Source organism: Pipistrellus hanaki (assembly GCF_964339955.1).
Source record: "Pipistrellus hanaki genome assembly, chromosome: 16".
Classification (NCBI taxonomy): Eukaryota; Metazoa; Chordata; class Mammalia; order Chiroptera; family Vespertilionidae; genus Pipistrellus; species Pipistrellus hanaki.
Window position 1 is genome coordinate 37,576,883 of NC_140518.1, and position 21,920 is coordinate 37,598,802.

Consider the following 21,920-nt stretch of genomic DNA (forward strand, 5'->3'; position numbering starts at 1 on the left):
CCAAAATCAGAGGTGGGGCTGGCCAGACCCTACCCATGCACGAATTTGTGCACCATGTCTATAGCATCATATAATTGATAAAATCACTCTCTAATTCCTTCTACTTACAATTCATGGGAAAGATATGATAGCAAAAAGTTGACCTTGTTAATAGCCTTCCAAATTCTCTGCTTTTGTTTATGCTGCTCAAACAATAAATGATCAAATGATTTGAATTCTTCTATAAAATAAAATTGGAAGAAATTTTGCTTGCCAATAATATTTTTAATTGAAATTGGGAGAAGGGGAGCATTGTGATGGTAAATAAAGAGAGAGTGAGAGACCTCAACAACATTGTGTGTGTGTGTGTGTGTGTGTGTGAGAGAGAGAGAGAGAGAGAGAGAGAGAGAGAGAGAGGGAGGGAGGGAGGGGGAGTAGGGTGAATAAAGACAGAGGAAGAAAATCCTATTGTCAAGAATAGCCATAAAGCATTTAACAATATATTGATAAATGCCTTACAGTAAATGTCATCATCTGGGCTATAGAAGGTGATGAAATAATCCTTCACTCCATTATGCCAACATTTACAAAATGTGTGTTGTGTGACTGCATGATCAACAACATTCTGGGAGAGAGATAGCTTCTAAGTTTTGGTCATCAGAGCAGAACAGATGACCAGTACGCAAGTAATGAGTTAAGTGGAGAAAATAATGAGGGAAAGTTTAGGACAAGAGCTATTGAATTGGTGGGGGAGGGAAAAAAAAAACCTCATGGACATGGACAACAAAATGGTGATAAGCAGAGGGAAAGGGGGTGAAAGCAGGTGGAGGAGGGTAAACCGAATAAAATGGTGATGGAACAAGACTAGATTTAGATTGTGAGTGCACAATGCAATGTGAAGATGATGTATTAGAGAATTGTACACTTGAAACCTATGTAACTTTCTTAACCTATGTAACCCCAATAAATTCAATAAAAAGAGCCAATAGAAATAAATGTAAATAGAGCTTGGAACTGTAAGAAAAGCTTTTTCCCCCTCTGCCAGCTAGGAGGGCTCCATCCTCATTTGGAATTTAACCTTGCCTGACCAAGATGAAAAGAGAAGTCTGAGAAGGTCTAGTACTGCCATTCTGGCTCAGCTCTGGGACTGTGACACCTGGGTCCTTGAGAAGTAGAGTACATCTAGCATCAGGGTTGGGAAGAGGAGTGAACACAGAAACTATGAGGGGAACCTCTTCGTTATTCTTATGCAGAATTTTCTATGCCCTGCTTTCTGTTAGAAAGGAAGAGTCTCCCTGTACGTCCAACACAAATTCTTGCATATATGGTTTGAATTTCATCCTCCCACACCCATCATGTTGTTCCTTCTTCAGTTATGCCTTCTGCACCCTGCATCTCAAATATTTTTCTCTCTACTAGTTATTTGCCATCCAAATATCTTCAAACCTATTCCACCCCAAAGAGAATTCCTGCCTTGACCTCTCACACTTATTGCTTTATTCTGGCCCCTCTTTTCTCTGAAATATCAAATGACCTACTTATACGCATCTTCTCTGACATTCATTCATTATTTGTAGTTGTAGAAATTGTTCTGTGATTTTATCAATCACACACTATGTTTGGATATTCTGCTGACCCAAAACTTGTGTACTGAAAAGCAATAATCCCCACCATTTCCCTACCCCAAGATCAATGTTATTTATGGTTCATGTGTTGCAATTGTTTTTGAAGTCACTTGTTTTCATCTGCATGTCTCATTTTCTCTCTCTTTTCATTTCTTACCATGTTCATGGTGATGAAACAAGGCTGTTTGTCTCCCCAATGGGTTTCTCTGATTATTTCTTCATGGTGTAACATATTCCTTTATTCTTGTACTTCCTACAGGTTGGTAGTTATATTTATAAATTTGATCAGAATTCCTAAAAATTTTATATTTCAAGATGCCTTCATATAGTCAGTTAAAAGTATTTCTTCCAGAGGCACATAATCACTGACAATGTCTCTTTTTGTGCATTTAGCCACTCTAGATAACCATTTATAGGTATATTATTTTATTAGGGGTTGCAAACTGTTGGTATAATAACTTCATCATTCCTGTGTAATTTATTAGCCTGATATAACCAAGAAGAAAAATATTGCATAAAGATGATTTGGTTAGAAGTTGGCAAGAATGTGGAATTGGAATTGGTTTAAGGTCAGGCTATTGTTGAGTCTGCAAGTATAGGGGTTAAGGGACATAGCGAAGATCAGGCATAGAGGGCGGTGGAGTGAAAAAGCTGTGGTTTCATGTTGAGTCCTTTTTCTGGTGGAGGTGTGCTTGATGTTCAGGTTCACTGTAATGCAGAGGGGAGATTCATCAGGGCAGAGAGCCTAGAAAAATAGGCTTGCTGCTGCAGTTTTAGATCCATGGGAAGGAGTAGGTCATGCTCTATCAAAACTCAGGGGCTCACCATCTTAATGTATATAGAATACCTGCTGGGCTACATGTAAGTACTTCCCTTTTGTACATATTTTCTTATCATTACACCAAGAGCAGGTTTAACTGTGACAACCACACCTTGATGAGGAATTTGGGTTTTATTATATATTCATTAGGAAGCTCTTAGAAGGGTTTAAGCAGCTGACATGCCTCATTCTATTGGGATTGGTGATCTGCCATGGGCTTTGAGTGCCCCTAAGTCTTGCTTCTGGGTATGTCAGAAATTCAAAGCCTTAGTCTCCTTACTTGGGACTATTTATCAAGTTTGTTTCTGCAGTGAGCAACCCTGAGTGATGAAGTAATGTTTCTGTAGACAGAGAATGGACATGGATCTGCTTACCACAAAAGTGGTGAGTCCTTCAAACTCAGTGGTCCTCCCCTAAAATGCAGCCCACTCTATGTGCTGTCACTCACCTAGACTCATCTGCATCACACTCATGGAACATGGGAGGGCATGAGGAACTGATATGAACATGAACTGTGGCTATTGATTTTGGTTTGAGTAATAATGTTGCCTTGTTACTGAACTTGAAGTTTTGTATGTTCTGCCATCATCAGCCTAACAGCAACTAGACAAACCTGACTAGATTTTAAGTTGGGTAAAATCCCTCAACAGCTTTTTTTTTCCCCCTTCAAAATCAGTCTTATTCTTTTCGCAAAAATTAAAAAGTGATAAGTTTCTGTGATGATGGAGATGCAGAGATAAGAGCCCTTTGGTATCATGCTACAGCTTTTTTTGGTAAGCAATCTATATATATAAAAGACTAAGTGGCCAGTATGACCGAACAACCGGAATGACCAGAATGACAAGAACAACTGGTGGACTAGTTTCTAGGATGCTCACTGACCACTAAGGGGCAGATGCTCAATGCAGGCCCCTTTGGCCCCAATCAGTAGGAATGACTGGCCAATCTCCTGTGGCCTCTCCCCCTGGCAGGCCAGCCTCCTGATAGGCCTTGATTGCTGACCAGGCCAAGGGACCCCACCCATGCACTACTAAATGCACCGGGCCTCTAGTTTAATAATAATATACATTGGTGTATACTTATTGGGGAGGAAAATGAATTATATATATCAAATATGTACAGATTTTATATGTCAAGCATACTTTAAAAACGTGGTTTTCAAATATATATAACATCTAATATAAAATATACAATATACAAGCATTTTAGTCTGAAATCTCAATTCTGGGAATCTGTTCTTTAATTATAAGGGTGCATAAGAGTATAATTACAAAGATGTTCATTAAAGCACTCATCATAGTATTGAGTACCCATCAAGAGTGTAATCCTTCAAGCTAGGAAGAGAGGAGTTAGATCTCCATCTTTTGATCTGAAGATATTCTCATCACGTATTGGTAACTGTGGAAAGTAACTTCCAAAAACACAAATGTAGAGTTTGACCTCATTTTTGTGGAATAAATGACATAAACCACATGAAACAATACTATTAAGAGAAAGGAGTGGTGAAGCAGAAATAGCATGTATTACCATTGGTTGTTTGTCTTGGGATGGGGGTGTGGAGAGAAAACAAAAGGGAGAAAAGGAATACATTAGCTGCTCCCTAACTGAATGGGCACCACAAGTCTTATTACAGGAAATACTCTAACTCATCCCTGAACACTGCAGTGTCCCTCAGGAAAGGTCTTCTCTGGCCCACAATGACAATCCCAGCGCCCATTCAGCAAGCAGACCTGGTAGGCAAAGAGAAAGTGGGTACAGTCTCCCAGGGGCACCAGGCACTGCCAGCAAGAAAAGAGACTGGCACTCAGGACACCTTCAGAAAATGCTCTTCAATAGTAAAACGAGGGTGGGGGTGTATATGGGGGGGAATGAGGGCCTAGAAAGAAAACTGGTGGATTCTCCCTGCCCCTCTCCCTGCACCCAGGCTCAGAGGAGCAGTCAGCATTTCCCCCACCCTCTGGGCTAATCCAGGTTTTGGTTTTTCTGGGGCGGAGCCCAGGCCTATAGTGGCTGGCACACAGAGTCCTGCTATATTAAGCCCTGGACTTGTGCTGCAGGCAGCAGGAGAAAGCCTGGCCACCAAATCTTTGGTACCAGTAGCAGAATCTGACACGTAGGTGAGCTCACCTGCTGCCATGGGCCGCTACCGCATTCAAGTGGCCACTGGGGCCTGGCTCTTCTCTGGGTCTTTTAACCCCGTGCAGCTGTGGCTGGTCGGGGAACTCGGGGAGGCAGAGCTGGAGCTGCAGCTGAGGCCAGCACGGGGCCAGGTAAGAGGAAGAAGTGGGAACTCAGACCCCCTGGCTGGGCTCCATGCCTGAGGGCAGTTGGGACTTGGGGGGTTGAGAGCCAGTGACAGCACAACCACACCAGCTGGGACTTCCATTGAGAAGGGACGCCTGCACCTGGGTAGGTGAGAGGTTCAAAGCTGGACTCAACTTCTTTCTCCCTCCCCTGGACTCTGCTCCACACAACCTCCTCTCCTTTTCCAAGTGTCATTATGGGCTCAATGGTCAAAGGGGAAGGTCCTCCCAGAGCCCGGGCACAGGTGCAGGTGTTGGTGCTCAGTGTTCAAGTCACTGTGGTCTCAACCTGCATCCCTAGTCCTCCCGGTTCAATAGGTCATCTGAGACCCACCGCACAGGTGTTGGGAGGAGGCAATGCTATCATTCAGCTGGAGGCTGGGTCACTGGACTCCACAAAGCCTGCATCCATTTCCCATCCTTGGTTAAATGCCACTCATGGGTTCCCACTACTAGTCCTCACCGGGTTCTGGTCCCCACAGATGGAGGAGTTTGAGCAGGACATTCCCCAGGCCTTGGGGCCACTGCAGTTCGTGAAGTTGGGCAAACACCACTCCCTGGTGGACGACGCCTGGTTCTGCGACCGCATCACCGTGCAGGGCCCGGGAGCCTTGGAGGAGGCCGCCTTCCCCTGCTACAGCTGGGTGCAGGGCGAGGGCCTGCTGACCCTGTCCGAGGGCACCGGTGAGGGGCCGTCTCCGGGGGGAAATGGGAGCATGGCCCAGGGAGTAGTGCGGGAAGAGCGGAAGGGGCGACTAGAGGATGGGGGCAGCACAGAGGAAGGTCCGAGGGATTTGACAAAAGTGCGCGTTTCGCAGATTAAGAGGGACCAAGACGGGGCAAGGGGAACGTTATACATAGAATGAAAAAGGTCTGAAGTGGGCCTGCACAGGGAAGTGAGTGATGTGTTGATCCCACCTCCCAAGCTGAGCAGAGGGAATGGGAGGGGCAGCCATGCTGGAAAACAGAAGAGCCAAAGTAAAGGGGAAAGGAGATCTCCATGTGACTGGAAACAAGTTAGGACAAGGACAGGTAAGACTAGCACATGTGACCCCTGTGAGGAGGCAGGGAAGGGAAGCAATAATGATATGAAAATAATAGCCGCTTTGGCTGTGAAAATATGGAAGACAATTGTGAGGGCAGGAAGTGCTCTGATTCGGGTGGGATGCATGAGCAGGGGCTATATTGTTTTTATTGCTGGGGGACACGTGGAGGAGCGCTATGACTGGAGAGTAAACGTAGAACAATGCATGTAATAATGGAGACTAATCAGCCATAAGAAGGATGGCATGCTGTTTGAGACAACATGGATGGATCTTGGAGTATTATATTAAGTGAAATACCAAAGGAAAAGGACTAGAAGTATACAATTTGACTCCTAAGTGGGATATAAAACGAAAAGCAGCAAATGAACAAACAAAAACACAAACTTATGGATACAGACAGCAGAGTGGTGGTTACCAGAGGGAAGACAAAGAGGGTAAAGGGGTAAATACATGGTGACAGAAGAAGACTAGACTTTGGCCAGTGAGCATACCCAGAATATATAAATGTCATATTGTAAGATTGTAGACATGAAATTTATATAATGTTACCAATCAATGTTATATCACAATAAATTTAATAAAAAATAAAATCATAAAATAGGCATCTTTGTGAGACAACATAAATACAGGTGAGAAAAGGACAAGTCAGGTTAACAAATATAAACTATGTGATGGTGAGATTAGGTGAAATAAAGTGAGGGAAAGGTAGCAACATGGGATATTTCCCACCTAAGACAGGTGAGATGGGATGGTTGAAGGAAGCACACATAGAATTTTTGTCTCAAGGATCAGGTGGGGATAGGGACAAGGAAGAGCAGAGTGCATATGTATAGTAAATATGAAATATGTCATTTGGAGGACAGGTTAAGGAGTAGTAAGGAGAAGGTCAATATAGAGGAGATTAACAAAGCCCATATATGTATGTATGTGTGTATATATATATATATATATATATATATATATATGCCTAAGTGTCCAACCTTTCGACCAGTAGCTATGATGCACACTGACCACCAGGGGGCAGATACTCAATGCAGGAGCTGCCAACGAGGAAGACCAATTCCAAGGTGTGCCAGCCGAGAATTGCCCTCTCACAATCTGGGACCCTTTAGGCGATATCAGAGAGCCAGTTTCAGCCCAATCCTCTTGGGCCAGTCTGAGAGACCCTAGTATATAATAATATGGGATGTTGTAGATAAGGCACGTAATTAAGAAGAAAATTCATAATCATCTATAGGCACAAGTAGTGGCATTTGATTTAAGGAACAAGAAAGAGAGGAAAACATGGGATGTTGCTTAAGGACAAACATGGGGTTGAAATAGATGAAATCATGACTTGGATGTGAGTAAAGATACAATAAGTGACTTTGGGAATATATCAGGTGAGGTAGAGCCAGAGAAAAAGGCAAGTGTATGATGTAGCCTTAACTGATTTGGCTCAGTGGATAGAACATTGGTCTGTAGACTGAAAGGTCCCAGGTTTGATTCTGGTCAAGGGCATGTACCTTGGTTGTGGGCACATTCCCAGTAGGATGTGCAAGGAGGCAGATGTTCAATGTTTCTCTCTCATCGATGTTTCTAACTCTTTATCCCTCTCTCTTCCTCTCTGGAAAAAAAAATCAATAAAATATATACTTTTTAAAAAGAGTATGATGTAATACAGTCAAGAATGAGAGATTAGGTCAAGTCAGGGATAGCAGCAATTTGACAAACTTATGTAGTCAAATGTTCTTCCAGCTCGCCTGGCAGGAAAGAGTACCTTGGACAAGTTCCAGAAGCATCGAGAGAAAGAACTGAAGGAAAGACAGCTGATTTACTGGTAACCACCTACACACAGCCCTCCTAATATCCCCACCTCTTCTCTGATCCTGCCACCATCACTGATACTGTAATTCTTCCCTGAACTCTTTTCCCATCTGCTAGTTGGGGCACCTGGCACAAAGGGTTACCCCTGACAATGGCTGTGGACTCTGGGAAGGATTTGCCCCCTGATATGAAATTTCATAGTGGAAAGAAGCTGGACTATGAATGGAGAGTGAAGACAGGGTAAGAAAAGATCCCAATGGAGTGGTGAGTGGTGAATCCCGTAACAGGCAGGATTTGGTGAGTTGACAGTGCCATCCTTGACATTTATCATAGGACACTGGAGATGGTCCTCAAATACGTTTACAACTTCCTGAACTCCTGGGAAAGCCTAGAGGATTTTGATCAGATCTTTTGGGGCCTCAAGAGCACCCTTTGTGGTCAGTATTCCCATAGACCTTTGTAAATTCTTCATAGCTGTTTTGTTGTCCCAAACTTCATACTTCATAGACTCTCATAAGTACTTCCCAGATGAGAAGATGTTATGCCTGGTCATTTCTCAGAGGCAACAAAAAGGAAAGACAGGGCTGGATACAAAGTGATCATACTCCTGAATAGCTGTATTAACACCTAAAGGAAAAGGACATCAGGTGAATATCCTCCTCTTACCCTCCACTCCAACCCCATAGAGAAGGTTCACCAGCACTGGAAGGATGATGAACTTTTTGGCTACCAGTTCCTCAATGGTTCAAACCCCATGGTGTTGAGACGCTCAACCTCTCTGCCCTCCCGGCTGGTGCTGCCCTCAGGGATGGAGGAGCTTCGGGCCCAGCTGGAGAAAGAACTCCAGGTACAGCCACAGCCTTCTGTTGTCTTCTCCTTGTCTGTGGGGGAAGGGATGTGGTGAAGGAGAAGGACCAGAGATGAATCAGGGAAGGGAAACTGTATGAATCCACTGTTCCTATGTGCAGAGTCCTTTGCAGGACAAACTTAGAGTTGATAAAGTATGTAAAGAAAACCATGAGACTCTTGGGTGCCAGACAGGGGTAGCAGAAAAGAAAGTAGATGAGGAAAGAGGCCTGGAAACCTGACAGGGAAAGCTTAGCATGCTTGTGCTGCAAAGGAATTGGTCAAGTATGGTCTTAAAACCACCACTGCCACAGGGAATTAACATGTCCCTGAGGAAGACGCCTCTCATTTTGCCTCTTTCCTCACTGTCAACTGAGATGACTTGCACGAAATTTTCTGGATGCCTCTTTCCTTTCTGCCATTAGGACTCTGATATTGATGTAGGATACTTGCAAGAAATGAGACTGAATGTTATTACACTTCTTCCCCTTGGTGCTAGCCCTCTGGAGTAGACTTTGGACTTTTCCCCCCAGAACGGTTCCTTATTTGAGGCTGACTGTATCCTGCTGGATGGAATTCCAGCCAATGTAATTCAAGGAGTGAAGCAGTACGTGGCTGCCCCCCTCGTCATGCTGAAGATGGAGCCCAGTGGGAAGCTGCTACCCATGGTCATCCAGGTGAGATATTTTGGAAATCCTCTTTCAACACTGCTCTCCCTTCCCCCCAACCACTGCCCAGGGAAAAGACAGCTGGTTACTTTTTCCCCTCCTCTGTCTCAACTCAGTAAGGTCTGTCTTTGCCTACAGTGTTTTCTTTCTACCTTGCAGCTTACTCACTACTCACCTGAAATTGCCTTTTTTGAGAATCAGAATGATCTCCGTTGGTCCTCACCCTAAGGCTACTCAATCTCTTCCTGATCATTGAATCTGTGGAATATTTTTTCTTTCTTGGACATATTTTGTCCCTTGTTTTTAATGCATTTTCCCTCTTAAGTGTTTTCATTAATCAGTTGATGAGAATTGTCATGTATCTCACATGTCCAGTTTCTCCTTCCTGTTCTACCATCCTAGCTCACACTTTCATCAGGTTACTCCCAAACCACTGTTTTGGCCATACCAGACTTCCCCCTTTCCAATTCCTCCTGTTTTGATCCTGACCATTATAGTGCTGACACTTCCCCAAGCTATTGAGAGGATGAGTGACAGGATCCTCATTCATCCTACTAACTAGATTATAGCCCTCTGCATGACAATAATATTAGTCATCAGTTTCCCCTAGAATACTGAGCATAGTGTGCAACATATGATGTGATTAATGAATGCTTACTTCCTCTTCATTGCAGATCCAGCCTCCCAACGCCAGCAACCCAACCCCACCACTATTCCTACCCTCAGACCCTCCCCTTGCATGGCTCCTGGCAAAGACCTGGGTCCGAAGTTCAGATTTACAACTGCACCAGTTTCAATATCATGTGCTGAACACTCATCTGCTGGGTGAGGTCATCGCTGTGGCCACCATGAGGTGCCTTCCAGGACTGCACCCTGTCTTCAAGGTACATACTCTATCTTCCATGTCCCATATTGCACACAAGAAAACATGTGAAACAATGCAACAGTTATCCAAGATTTTAAAAGCCTAAGCCACCTGGCTAGGAATATAAAACAAACCTGCTTTGCAATAATCAAGCACTAATATGGTATCAGCAAAGGATCTTCATAGACAGGAAGGGATAGGAGAGAGATAACCACAGCAACACCTGGAATCTTATGGTTATGTTTTCATGTTTAAATTCTTTTAATTTTATGCCAATTATAGATTCACATGCATTTATAAGAAATAATACACAATAAATCCTATCAAATCGAGTCCTTTAGCAGTTTTCTACACATATTGCAAATCAATTCTCTGGAATTCTCCAGCAATGGGTCTGGAGGAGAGTAAGAATATAGTTTGTTCACCCATATGTTGCCATTTAGCCAGGATGACAAGTGGTAGACATAACTAACAGCCAAAGAATCATTTCTGAGAATAGAGATGGAAATAAAAAGAAACAGCTATAAACTCCATAGTATTGATGGAAAATGTTCTACTGCAACCAAGTGTTACGAGGAGCACAAGATAAAAGGGCAAGGATAGCAGCCAGCCCGGCTGGTCACTGCCATCTACCCAGGAGTGAGAAGAGTAAAGATGTACATTAGCATGGTGATGGCAGGGATGGAAGGGAGGAAATACTGCCTGCTTCATGCCTATGCAATACTGCAGACATAGGTCAGAGGCCTCACAACTGCCAGGCCTAGGAGCTCACAAAGTGAATACTTTTATAATGACCAAGAAATACTGCGATGCTATAAACAGTGAGTTCAGTGTCCATTGCTAGGCAGAAGGAACAAAATAAGCTTGTGTTTGTCATACAATTGTTTTCCAGATCTCAATGGCACTTCAATACAGGGAACAGGGGGCAAAACTCTATAAGCCTATGAAGCAGAGCAGTGGTCAGAAAGAATGTAGTCAGGAAAAGAAGCCAGTTTGGAGGCAAAGATTAGGTGCTGAGCTTTAGATACAAAGTGTAGGTAAGATATGCAAATGAGTATTTGACAAGCAGAACAACTGATTTCTAATGTCTCTGGGAGTTCCAATGCCAACACTCCTGTGGACTGTGGATGTTAGGGGTTCTAGTGTGACATAGATAAAATAGTTACTAATGTAGTTCATGGGCTCTCAGATTTGATAACCTCATGATGCCTTTTCATCACCATCTCCCTCCTAGCTTGAATCACTTATTCCCACTTTACACTTCAAAATTCCCTTTTAATGCACAAGCCCTCCCAGCTTCCACAGCCATATTCCCTGATCATAGCAACTCCATCCCATGGCAGACAGTCTTATTGGAACTCCCAGGAGGGCTAAGCTTGCAGAAGTTACCAAGGTTACCTGTATAGGCTCTGGATTAACTGCTTGGGTCTGAAGCCTGAATCCTGGTCTCAGTACTTACAGATGTGTGTTCAGGGTCCTCATCTCTGGAGGAGGATAACTATCTCCATTGTTGGGTTGTTAAGGCATTACAGACTAAATGCTAGAGAAGTGTCACTTTTCTGCTGTTATTTTGGTTATCATCATTATTATTATCATTGCTATTAGGAACTCTGTTCTGGGTTCTTTGCTCCTCACTGTGAAACCAGCATCTCTCCATGATCTTTCTGAATAGAACAATATAATAAGCTCCTTGATATCTTGGTATCAGGAGTATCACTTGTATCCTTCCTTTATTCCAGCATCAAAAAGCTCTGATCAATATCCAGTCTAAATCCTGTATATCAACCAGGTGGAAATGAAATAAAAATTCATCTAAGATAAAAAGAGTATCTTAGTTCTACTTTTTAATAGTTTAAAAAAAAAGAAGAAGGAAAGATAGGACAATTAGGAATGGGTACAGATTTGATGACAACCCATTTGCTGCCTAAACAGGGAGCTTGATATCATTTTCTAAAATTCTGACTGAAGATATTCTTTCCCCAAAAGAATCTAAGAGTAAAACAATGAGCAGTTGGAGGGATAGCTTTGAAAAATAGCAGAAAGGACAGTTTAAGGAAGGAGATGTGAATGATAGAGGAAGCATGAAATGATATTGAAAACTAAGGGGTAGCTTCTAAATGCACAACTACATTCAAGATGGATACAATAAAGGAAATGATGATACCTTCTAATCAATGCTTCTGTCTTCTGTGTGCTAGGCACTGAGCTAAACACTTTTTATATATTACTCATATAATTACCAACATAGCACCTGACTTAAAAGATCTATTATCATCCTTGTTGACAGATGAGGAAATTGACAGATGAGGTATTTGAACAAATACCAAAGTGAGTGGTTAAGCAAGGATTCAAGCCTAGGTCATTGCAGCTCCACAGCCCCACTCACTGTAGAGTCATGGAGAGCATGAGAGTTAGTGATCATAGCAGCAGAAGGAGACCAGCCTACAAAAGCCCTGGCAGGGAGGAAAGCGTCAAGAGGAGAGAGTGCCACTCCCTACAAGGGAGGAACCAAGCATGGCCTCCAGTAACTACCTTCTCTAATCTTCTTCATCCAGCTCCTGATCCCACACGCCCGTTACACCATGGAGGTTAACGCCCGGTTACGGAGAGAACTCAACTCAAATAGTGGAATATTTAGTCAGGTAAAGAGGAAATGAGGGCATGGGGCTGCCTAATCTTTCATCTCTCTACAACCTCGTGCCATCTTCACAGACTCAGACCACCTAATATGAATGTCCTGGCCGTTAAATCTATAGGCTTGTTCATTTCATACTTTTAATTTTGTAAACCCCACCGTAAACCCCTTATATAATATGCCAAGATTGTCAGCTCTTCTTTTATTTCTCAAGACCTGTCAACTCTCAAATTCCAGGCAGTGAGCACAGGCAGAGGGGGCCATGTGCAGTTGCTCCGCCGGGCCATGGCTAAGATGACCTACCGCTCCCTCTGTCCTCCTGAAGATCTGGCTGACCGGGGCCTGCTGGGAATCCCAAGTGCCCTCTATGCCCATGATGCTTTACGGCTCTGGGAGATCACTGCCAGGTGGGTAAGAGTGGTAGCTGAGAAGTGGAAGGCCATTGATGAGAAAGGGAGTAGGTCTCTGGCTTGAGATCAGCACTGGGCAAAAGAAACATGAAACAAGAAGGTCCAGACAGTGGATAGAATCTAAAAAGGAAAAAAGTGGAATAAAGAAAGAGCCTAGCTTGGGGAAATGGGGAGATGGGGATCTAGAAAAACTTGAGTTTTGTTAGAAAGAATGGTTATTAATCATGTATAGTGAACACTTAAAACCAATGTCCCACATTTCCTTTCTAAACTAGTGTGTAGAAAGAGGTTGGGTTTGTCCCAAAAGGAAAGTCTGGTAAGATGTGCCCCCAGATACAATGACAGTCAACTGCACAAAAGCCACAGAAAATCTCCTCTTGGCAGGTACGTGGAGGGGATCATCCACCTCTTCTACCATGAGGATGATGTCGTGAGAGGGGACCCTGAGCTGCAGGCCTGGTGTCGGGAGATCACTGAGGTGGGGCTGTGCCAGGCCCAGGACCGAGGTGAGAACTGGACTGAGAGAAGGAAGCTGTTCAGACACTCTTCCTAGAGCCCCTTGTCAGCCTTGCCCTTCTGGGGACATGGTTCCAACCTCTCTTCAACCTCTAGTCCTCCACTCATGAAGCATATGAATACCAACCCCACCTCTTAAGTGTTAGGACAGTTCTACAAATCCAAGGATTGTCCTTCCCAGAGACCCTGATCATCAGCCTTTATGTCCATCTCCCATTCCTGCCACAGATGCCCTGAATCTTCCACAGCATAGAGCCTAGTGGGTCCAGAACCATGACCAGTGGTGGATCTGCCCAGGCCCTGCTTCTAAAGCTCTTCCTAAGAACATAAGTGGGGGGAAATTTCCCACCAAAATCCATGAGGACCCTGTCTGGATTTCCCTCCTTCTTCTCTTACCTGCTACTGTCCACCAAACACAGAGGATCCAGACACATGCAACACTTCCACATTACAAGTTCATTTCTAGGTGCAAATTGAATGTCTGCTTTCTCTTCCCAGTTCATTCTTTCACTAGCATCTACCTTTAGTTCTCCCACTCCACATTTTACTCTCTGAGGAAGAAATAGCTTTTTTGAGCTTTGCCTAGTTTCCTCCTCCTCCTCTCTCCAGCACATATGGGCCAGCTTGCTTTGTTTCAAATTTTCCTTCAGGCCCTACCCCTCCATACTTCACACCAACACCTTGAGTCCCATCCTCAGCCTGTGGCACAGTATGAACATATACTGGGAAGCTATTATGGCTGGGACATGGGAATACAAGGTTTAATATACCAATGCCAGATCTTTGGAGGAAGCCTTTTCTTGGGTTTTGTTAGAAAGAATGGTTATTAATCATGTATACGGAACGCTTAAAACTAATGCCCCACATTTCCTTTCTAAACTAGTGTGTAGAAAGAGGTTGGGTTTGTCCCAAAAGGAAAGTCTGGTAAGATGTGTCCCCAGATACAATGACAGTCAACTGGACAGAAGCCACAGAAAAGGATAAAAAGTCATAGGCTAGAGCCTTGTACTTGGAGGATCTGGAAAACAGATACCTTTTTTTTTTTTTTTTTTTAAGATTTTTATTGATTTTTAGAGAGGGAGAAAGGGAGAGAGAGAAACATTGATGTTGGATAGGAACAAGTCTATTGAACAGCTGCCTCTTGTATGCCCCCGACCAGGTATTGAGCCCACAATCCATAACCTGGGCATGTGCCCTGACAGGGAATTGAACTAGCAACCTTTTGTTGCACAATATGATGTCCAACCAACTGAGCCACACCAAGCCAGAGCAGTTGCTTCCATGTTTTGGCTATGATAAATAATGCTGCAATCAACATTGGGTCCAGCTATATTTTCAAGTCAATGTTTCATTTCCTTTGGATCCTATTTAATTCTATTTTTAATATTTTAAAAATAGTGGCTTCACCACTTTCCACTAACAGTACACAAGGCTTCTGTTCCCCACAGCCTCACCAATACTTGTTATTCCTTGTCTTTTGATAATAGCCACTCTAACAGGTGTGAGGTAGCATTTCATTGTGATTTTGATTTACATTTCTCTGTTAATTAGTGATGTTGAGCACTTTTTCATGTACCAGTTGGCCATCTATGTGTCTTTGGGAAAATGTTCATTCAGAGCTCCTATCTGCCTTTTAATCAGGATCTGGTTTATGTTGCTATTGAGTTATATGAGTTCTTTATATATTTTGGATATTAACCCCTTATTAGATAAGTGATTTGCAAATATTTTCTCCCATTCAGTATGTTGCCTTTAATTTTGTTGGTGGTTTCCTTTGCTGTGCAGAATAGCTTTAGCCTGATGTTATTTATTTTTGCTTTTGTTGCCTTGGCTTTTGCAAATCCAAAATAGAATCACCAAGACTGATGTCAAGGAGCTTACCACCTAATTTTTCTTCTAGAGTATTACGGTTTCAGTACTTTAGTCCATTTTTTCTTAATTTTTGTTTGTGATCTAAGATAGCGGTCCAGTTTCACTCTTTTGCATGTAGCTGCCAGTTTTCCAAGCAACATTTACTGAAGAGACTATCTGTCCTTTCCCCCATTGTATATTCATGCCTCCTTTTGGGGACTCTCTTCAGGTCCTTGATCTATGTGTCTACTATATGCCAATACTATACTGTTTTGATTATTTTTTCTTTGTTATATAATTTGAAATCAGAAAGCTTGGCAGCAGTATTTGACTCCATAAGAATGCATTTAACTCTGTCCTTTTAAAGATTTCTGTGGCTTTTTGGGGTCCTTACTGATTTCTACTTAAAATTATAGGTTGATTTATTCTATTTCTTTAAAAAATGCTATTTGAATTTCACAGGGATTGCATTGAATGAGTGTATATTGCCTTGGGTAGTATGGACATTTTAACAATATTAATTCTTCCAATCCATATTAATAGAATATATTTCCATTGATTTGTCTTTCATTTCTTTCATCGGTGTCTAGTGGTTTGCAATGTACAGGTATTTCACCTCCTTGGTCCAATATATTCCTAAGCTATTTTATTCTTTTGGATGCAGCATACATTTTACATGAATGAATGAATGAATGAATGCTCACCAATTCTAACCTATGGGTATCTCCAGACATCAGCACTTATTTCCTTATCTTTTTCAGAAATTGCAGTTTCTAAACGTTGGTATTTCTTCTTCTAGGTTTTCCTATCTCCTTCCAGTCCCGCGCTCAGCTCTGCCATTTCCTTACCATGTGCATTTTCACATGCACTTCTCAGCATGCAGCAGTCAACTTCAGCCAGGTATGGACAACTGAAAGCCTGGGTCCCTGAGGGAAAGTGCCTGGTCTGGGGTATGTTTGAAGGAAAGAGTTGGGAGCCAGAGCCCTGCATATCAGAGTGCCTGGTTGACTCCAGATTCTCGCCCCCTCAGCATGATTGGATGTTCTGGGTCCCTAATGCCCCATGTACAATGCGGATGCCCCCTCCCACCACCAAGGAAGATGTGACAATGGCCACACTGATGAGCTCACTCCCAGATGTCTGGCAGAGCTGTCTTCAGATGCTTTTTGTGAGGCAAGTGGGCCGGCAGCAGCCGGACAAGGTGAGAGCAGATTTGAGGAATTCTGGGGCAGTGGTAATGGAAAAGAAAGTTCAGAGTGTGGGGCTGGGCTCTGGAACTAGAAGCTGATCAATCTTTCTTTTCTGCTTCAGGTACCCCTGGGGCATCACACAGAAGAATATTTCTCAGGCCCTGAGCCCAAGGCTATTTTAAGACAATTTCAAGCAGATCTGGACCACCTGGAAAGGGAGATAGTGGCCCGGAATGAGCAGCTAGACCTTCCCTATGAATACCTGAAGCCGAGCCTCATAGAGAACAGTGTTGCTATCTGAGCCCCAGGATAATGGCCTTTCACAGACCACAGGCCCATACTAGGCTTAACATTTTCCTTTTGAGTTTTATGTTTTCCTGGATCTGAATTGCTGTGGTTCTATATTCTTTTCTATCTGTGTTCCTTCTCCTTTCCCCCCCACCCCCCCAATATATCACTAGCCTGAGGCACTGTCCTACTTCCAGGTCATCTGACAGAGTGAACTTGAAAACACATTCCTTAGAGAGATCAACTATTCACTCATGTAGCCTTCCCCTATCTCTGGAAATGTTGTCTTTTCCATCTATTATATAATCATTAAGGGATAGATTTATTAATATCACTAATTGTCAGAGAAAATGTGTGAGATTAATGTTCAATTTTACTTTCTTTTTAGGAAATCTATTATTCCAGCACAGTTTATTTAAAAGCCCATCCTCTCTCACTGATCTATTATGCTAGTATAAATCACATTGCCATAACTGAATAAAAGTATTTTTGAGTTTTTTATTCTATATATTCATTAATGTTTGTCTTATAATGTGCCACATTAACATAATTACTACAACTGTAAAATTCAAATAACATATATTCATTAAATTTGTCTAAGAGGTAACAGCTTTTCTTTGACTTCTGATCTTCCATGTAAAATTAAAATCAGCTTATTGTTCTACAATAAAATCTACTGTTATCACTGTGTGTTAATGAACTGCATCTATATTAAGTTTTTAATCTTAAACCAACTTTGCATTCTTGAGAGATATCCAATTTTCCAATTTATATATTGTTAAATTTCGTTATATTTTCTCAAGCTTGGGAAGAACCAGGTACCATTTCAAACTATCCAATCAATTTCCCGATCTTTTCTGTGGTTCTGCTGGTTTCCCCCTCTAACCAATCCATTTCCTAGATCTTCTGGGGTTCTGTGTCCTTTATCCAAGCCAATCACTTTCCCAGGCTAAGTACCTCTCCTTTATGATCACTATCTTAGTTCCTACTAGCATGAATCATAGTAGAAGCACCATCCCCTGTGCCATCTTGGCTTCTACTGGACATGCACCCAGCAGAGGAATTTCCCATTTATTATTTATTCCTCCATCCAGATTGGAAAGCTGGTCTTTTCTCCATGCCTACGGAGAGAGGAATGTTAATCCCATTGGTGGGGAAAACAAAGGAGAAAATAAGCAAATGGGACTACATCAAACTACAAAACTTCTGCACAGCCAAAGAAACCATTAACAAAATGCAATGGGAAACCACTGAATGGAAGAACGTATTTTCCAATGATACATCTGGTAAGGGGTTAATTGACCTGGAAAGTATTATGCTAAGTTAAAGTATTATTTCTCATTAAGCCAGTATCACTTGATCTCACTTATATGTGGAATCCAACGAACAAAATAAACTGATGAATAAAATAGATCCAGAGACATAGAAGCATAAAACAGACTGTCAAATCTCAGTGGAAAGGATTGGATGGGTGGGTGGGAAGAAATCAACCAAATAGTTTATATGCATATATGCATAACCCATAGGCACAGACAATCGGGTAGTGAAGAAATGGAGTGAGGACCGGGGCATGCTAAAAGAGGTCAATGGGAGGAAAGGAAGGACATATGTGATACTTTCAACAGCAGAGATTAAATAAAAAACAAAATATATAAAGAACTTATACAAACTCCAACACCAGGAAGAAAAACAAATTTACAAAAAATTAACAAATGGGCAAAGGTCCTGAATAGACGCTTCTCCAAACAGGACATACAGATGGCCAAGAGACATGAAAAAATGCTCAATATCACTAATCGTCAGAGATATACAAATCAAAACTACAGTGAGATATCATCTCACACCTGTCAGAATGGCTTCCACTAATAAATCAACATTCAAGTGCTAGTGGGGATGTAGAAAAAAAGGGAACCCTAATGTACTGCTGGTGAAAATTCAGGTTGCTGGAGCCACTGTGGAAAAGAGTATGCATTTTTCTCAAAAAAATTAAAAATGGAACTGCCTTTTGCCCAGTAATCTCACTTCTGGGAATAAATCCCAAAATACCAATCAGAATGAATATATGCACTCTATGTTTATAGCAGCATTATTGACAATAGGCAAGATCTAGAAATATTCTAAGTGCGCATCAATAGCTGAGTATATAAAAAAAACTGTGGCACATTTACATAATGAAATACTATGCAGCCATAAAAAAAGAAGGAAACCATATCTATCTATGGTGGTCAGTGTGATCCCACAGCCAACCTCTGTGGTTCCTCCTCCCCTGCCAGCCGGCTCTGATGGGCCCTGATCAAAACTGAGAGAGATAGCCCCAGTCACTGGCCATGCTGAGGGACCCCACCCATGCATGTATTCATGCACTGGACCTCTAGTGTGTGTGTGTGTATATATATATATATATATATATATATATATATATATATATATATATCCCACATGCCCCCTGCTGGAGATCAAGCCTGCAGCTCAATGTGCCCTTGACCAGAATCAAATAACCAGGGATCCTTCAGTCTGCAGGCTGATGCTCTATCCACTGGGCCAACCCAGCTAGGGCAAGAGCAAAATTAAATAAACTAAAGAACAAAGAAACAATGGAAGAAATTAATGCAACAAAGAGTTGGGCCTTTGAGAAGATTGATAAAATTGACATAACATTGGCTAGACCCAGTAAGGAATAGAGAAAAAAAGAACCAAATAAACAAGATTAAAAATGAAAGAAAAGTTATGACACCACAGAAAACAAAGGATTATGTGATAATACTATGAAAGACTATATGCTACCAAATTTAATAACCTAGAAGAAATGGACAAGTTCTTAGAAATATATAACCTTCCTAGACTAAATCATGATGAATTTGAAAATCTAAATAGATAAATCAACAGTAAGAAAATTGAAAACAATTGTTAAAACCTCCTCAAAAGCAAATATCCAGAACCAGATTTCTTCATTAGTGAATTCTACCAAACACTCAAAGAAAATGTAATACCTATCCTTCTCTGACTTTTCCAAAAAATTAAAGAAGAGGCAATACTTCCTAATATATTTCATGAGACCAACATTACTTTGATGCCAAAAATTGGCAAAGATAACATACAAAAAAGGAAACTACAGACCATTATCTCTGATATTTAAACACAGAAAGAGGAATCCTAAACAAAATACTAGCAAATTGAATACAACAATACATAAAGAAGATAAAACATCACAACCAAGTGAGGTTCATTTCTGAGACACACAGATAGTTCAATGTGATATATCATGTTAACTAAATAGGCCTGGCCAGCATGGCTCAGAGGTTGAGCATCAACCCATGAACCAGGAGGACACTGTTCAATTCCGCATCGGGCCACAAGCCTGGTTGCAGGCTCTATCCCAGTGTAGGGCATGAGGAGGAAATCAATCGATGAATCTCTCTCAACATTAATGTTTCTGTCTCTCTCTTCCTCTTCCTTCATTTCTGAATCATTAAAAATATATTTAAAATAAAATAAAGTATAAAATCATATAATCATATCAGTAGGTGTAGATAAAGCATTTGATAAGATAAAACATCTATTTATGATTAAAACATTCAAAAAATGGGTACAGAAGAAAAATACCTCAACATAACAGAGGCCATGTATGACAGACCCCTAGCTAATATCATACTCAAGGGTGAAAAACTGAAAACTTTCCCTTTAAGATCAGGAACAAGAAAAGGATTCCCGCCTCACCACTGACTTGGGCAGTGAAAACTACAAATATCGCTGAAAGAATGTTTCTGAAAAACAAACACTCATCATAAATGAAAAGACATGCCATGTTTGTGGATTGAGGGCCAGAATATTATTAAGATGTCAACACTACCTACCATTATCAATAGATTCAATTGACACTTTTTGCAGAAATAAAAAATCTATTCTAAAATGTATATGGAATCTCAAGAGACCCCAAAGAGCCAAACAATTGTTTAAAGAAGAACCAGTTAGAGGGTCCACACTTTATGATTACAAAAACTACTACAAAATTATAGTAATCTCAACAGTGTGCTACTGAAATGAAGATAAACATATAAACCAATTGGGCACAATACATAGTTCAGAAAGAAACCTTTCCCTATAGGGAAATGATTCTCAACAAAGGCACCAAGACCAACCAATGGGGAAAGGACAGTCTTTTCAACAAATAGTGCTGTCTAGGAAAATTGGCTACCCACATATAAAGAAATGAAGTTGGATTCTTACCATATACCATATACAAAATTGAATCAAAAAGGATAATTACCAAAATGCAAGAGATAAAACTGTAAAATACTTAGAATAAAACATAGGAGAATACTTTATGTCATTGGAATTGGAAATTATTTTCTTAGATCTGATACCAAAAACACAGGTAACAAAATTTAAAAAAACATATAAATTTAACTAAATCAAAATTTAAAACTTTTGTTCATCAAAAGGCACCAGCAAGAAGGTTAAGAGGAAATCCATAAAAATGGGAGAAAATATGCACAAGTCATATACCTCATAAGGTATTAACATAGAATTTATAAGGAGAACTCATAAAATGCAACAACTAATCAATTAAAATTTTTAAAACTCCACAACAAAAAATCAAACAACCTCACTTAAAGATGAACAAAAGATTTGAGTAGATATTTCTTCTATGCAGTTATACAATTAACTTATGAAAAGATACTAAAACTTAATAACCTATACAAAAAATGCAAAACTACCATGAGATATTATCTCATACCCATTAGAATAGCTACTATCAATAAAACAGAGTAACAAGTTTTGACAAAGATGTGGAGAAACCGAAATCCCTGTGCATGCTGCTGGAAATATAAAATGGTGCAGCCACTATGGAAAAACAATGTGGTGGGTCTTTAATAATTTTAAAATAGACTTACCATGTGATCCTGTAATTCCACTTCTGGTATATAACCAAAAGGACTGAAATCAGGGACTCAAATGGTCATTTGCACACTCATAACCACAGCAGCATTTTATACAATAGCCAAAAGATGAAAGCAATCCAGTGTTCTTCAGTAGCTGAATGAATAAACACAGTACGACATGCATACAAC

General features: G+C 41.2%; 1 protein-coding gene across 1 annotated transcript; it reads left to right on the forward strand.

Annotated features, from left to right (window-relative positions):
- Positions 1–4,559: 4,559 nt before the first annotated feature.
- On the forward strand, positions 4,560–16,861 carry LOC311611265 (polyunsaturated fatty acid lipoxygenase ALOX12-like; the record flags this gene model as incomplete). Its single annotated transcript, XM_084863288.1, has 14 exons — positions 4,560–4,694; positions 5,210–5,411; positions 7,511–7,592; positions 7,697–7,819; positions 7,913–8,016; positions 8,266–8,426; positions 8,959–9,102; positions 9,768–9,977; positions 12,514–12,600; positions 12,831–13,000; positions 13,388–13,509; positions 16,170–16,270; positions 16,401–16,571; positions 16,682–16,861. 14 exons carry the CDS (start codon positions 4,560–4,562, stop codon positions 16,859–16,861), a joined length of 1,992 nt encoding a protein of 663 aa, XP_084719414.1.
- Between the last annotated feature and the right edge of the window lie 5,059 nt (positions 16,862–21,920).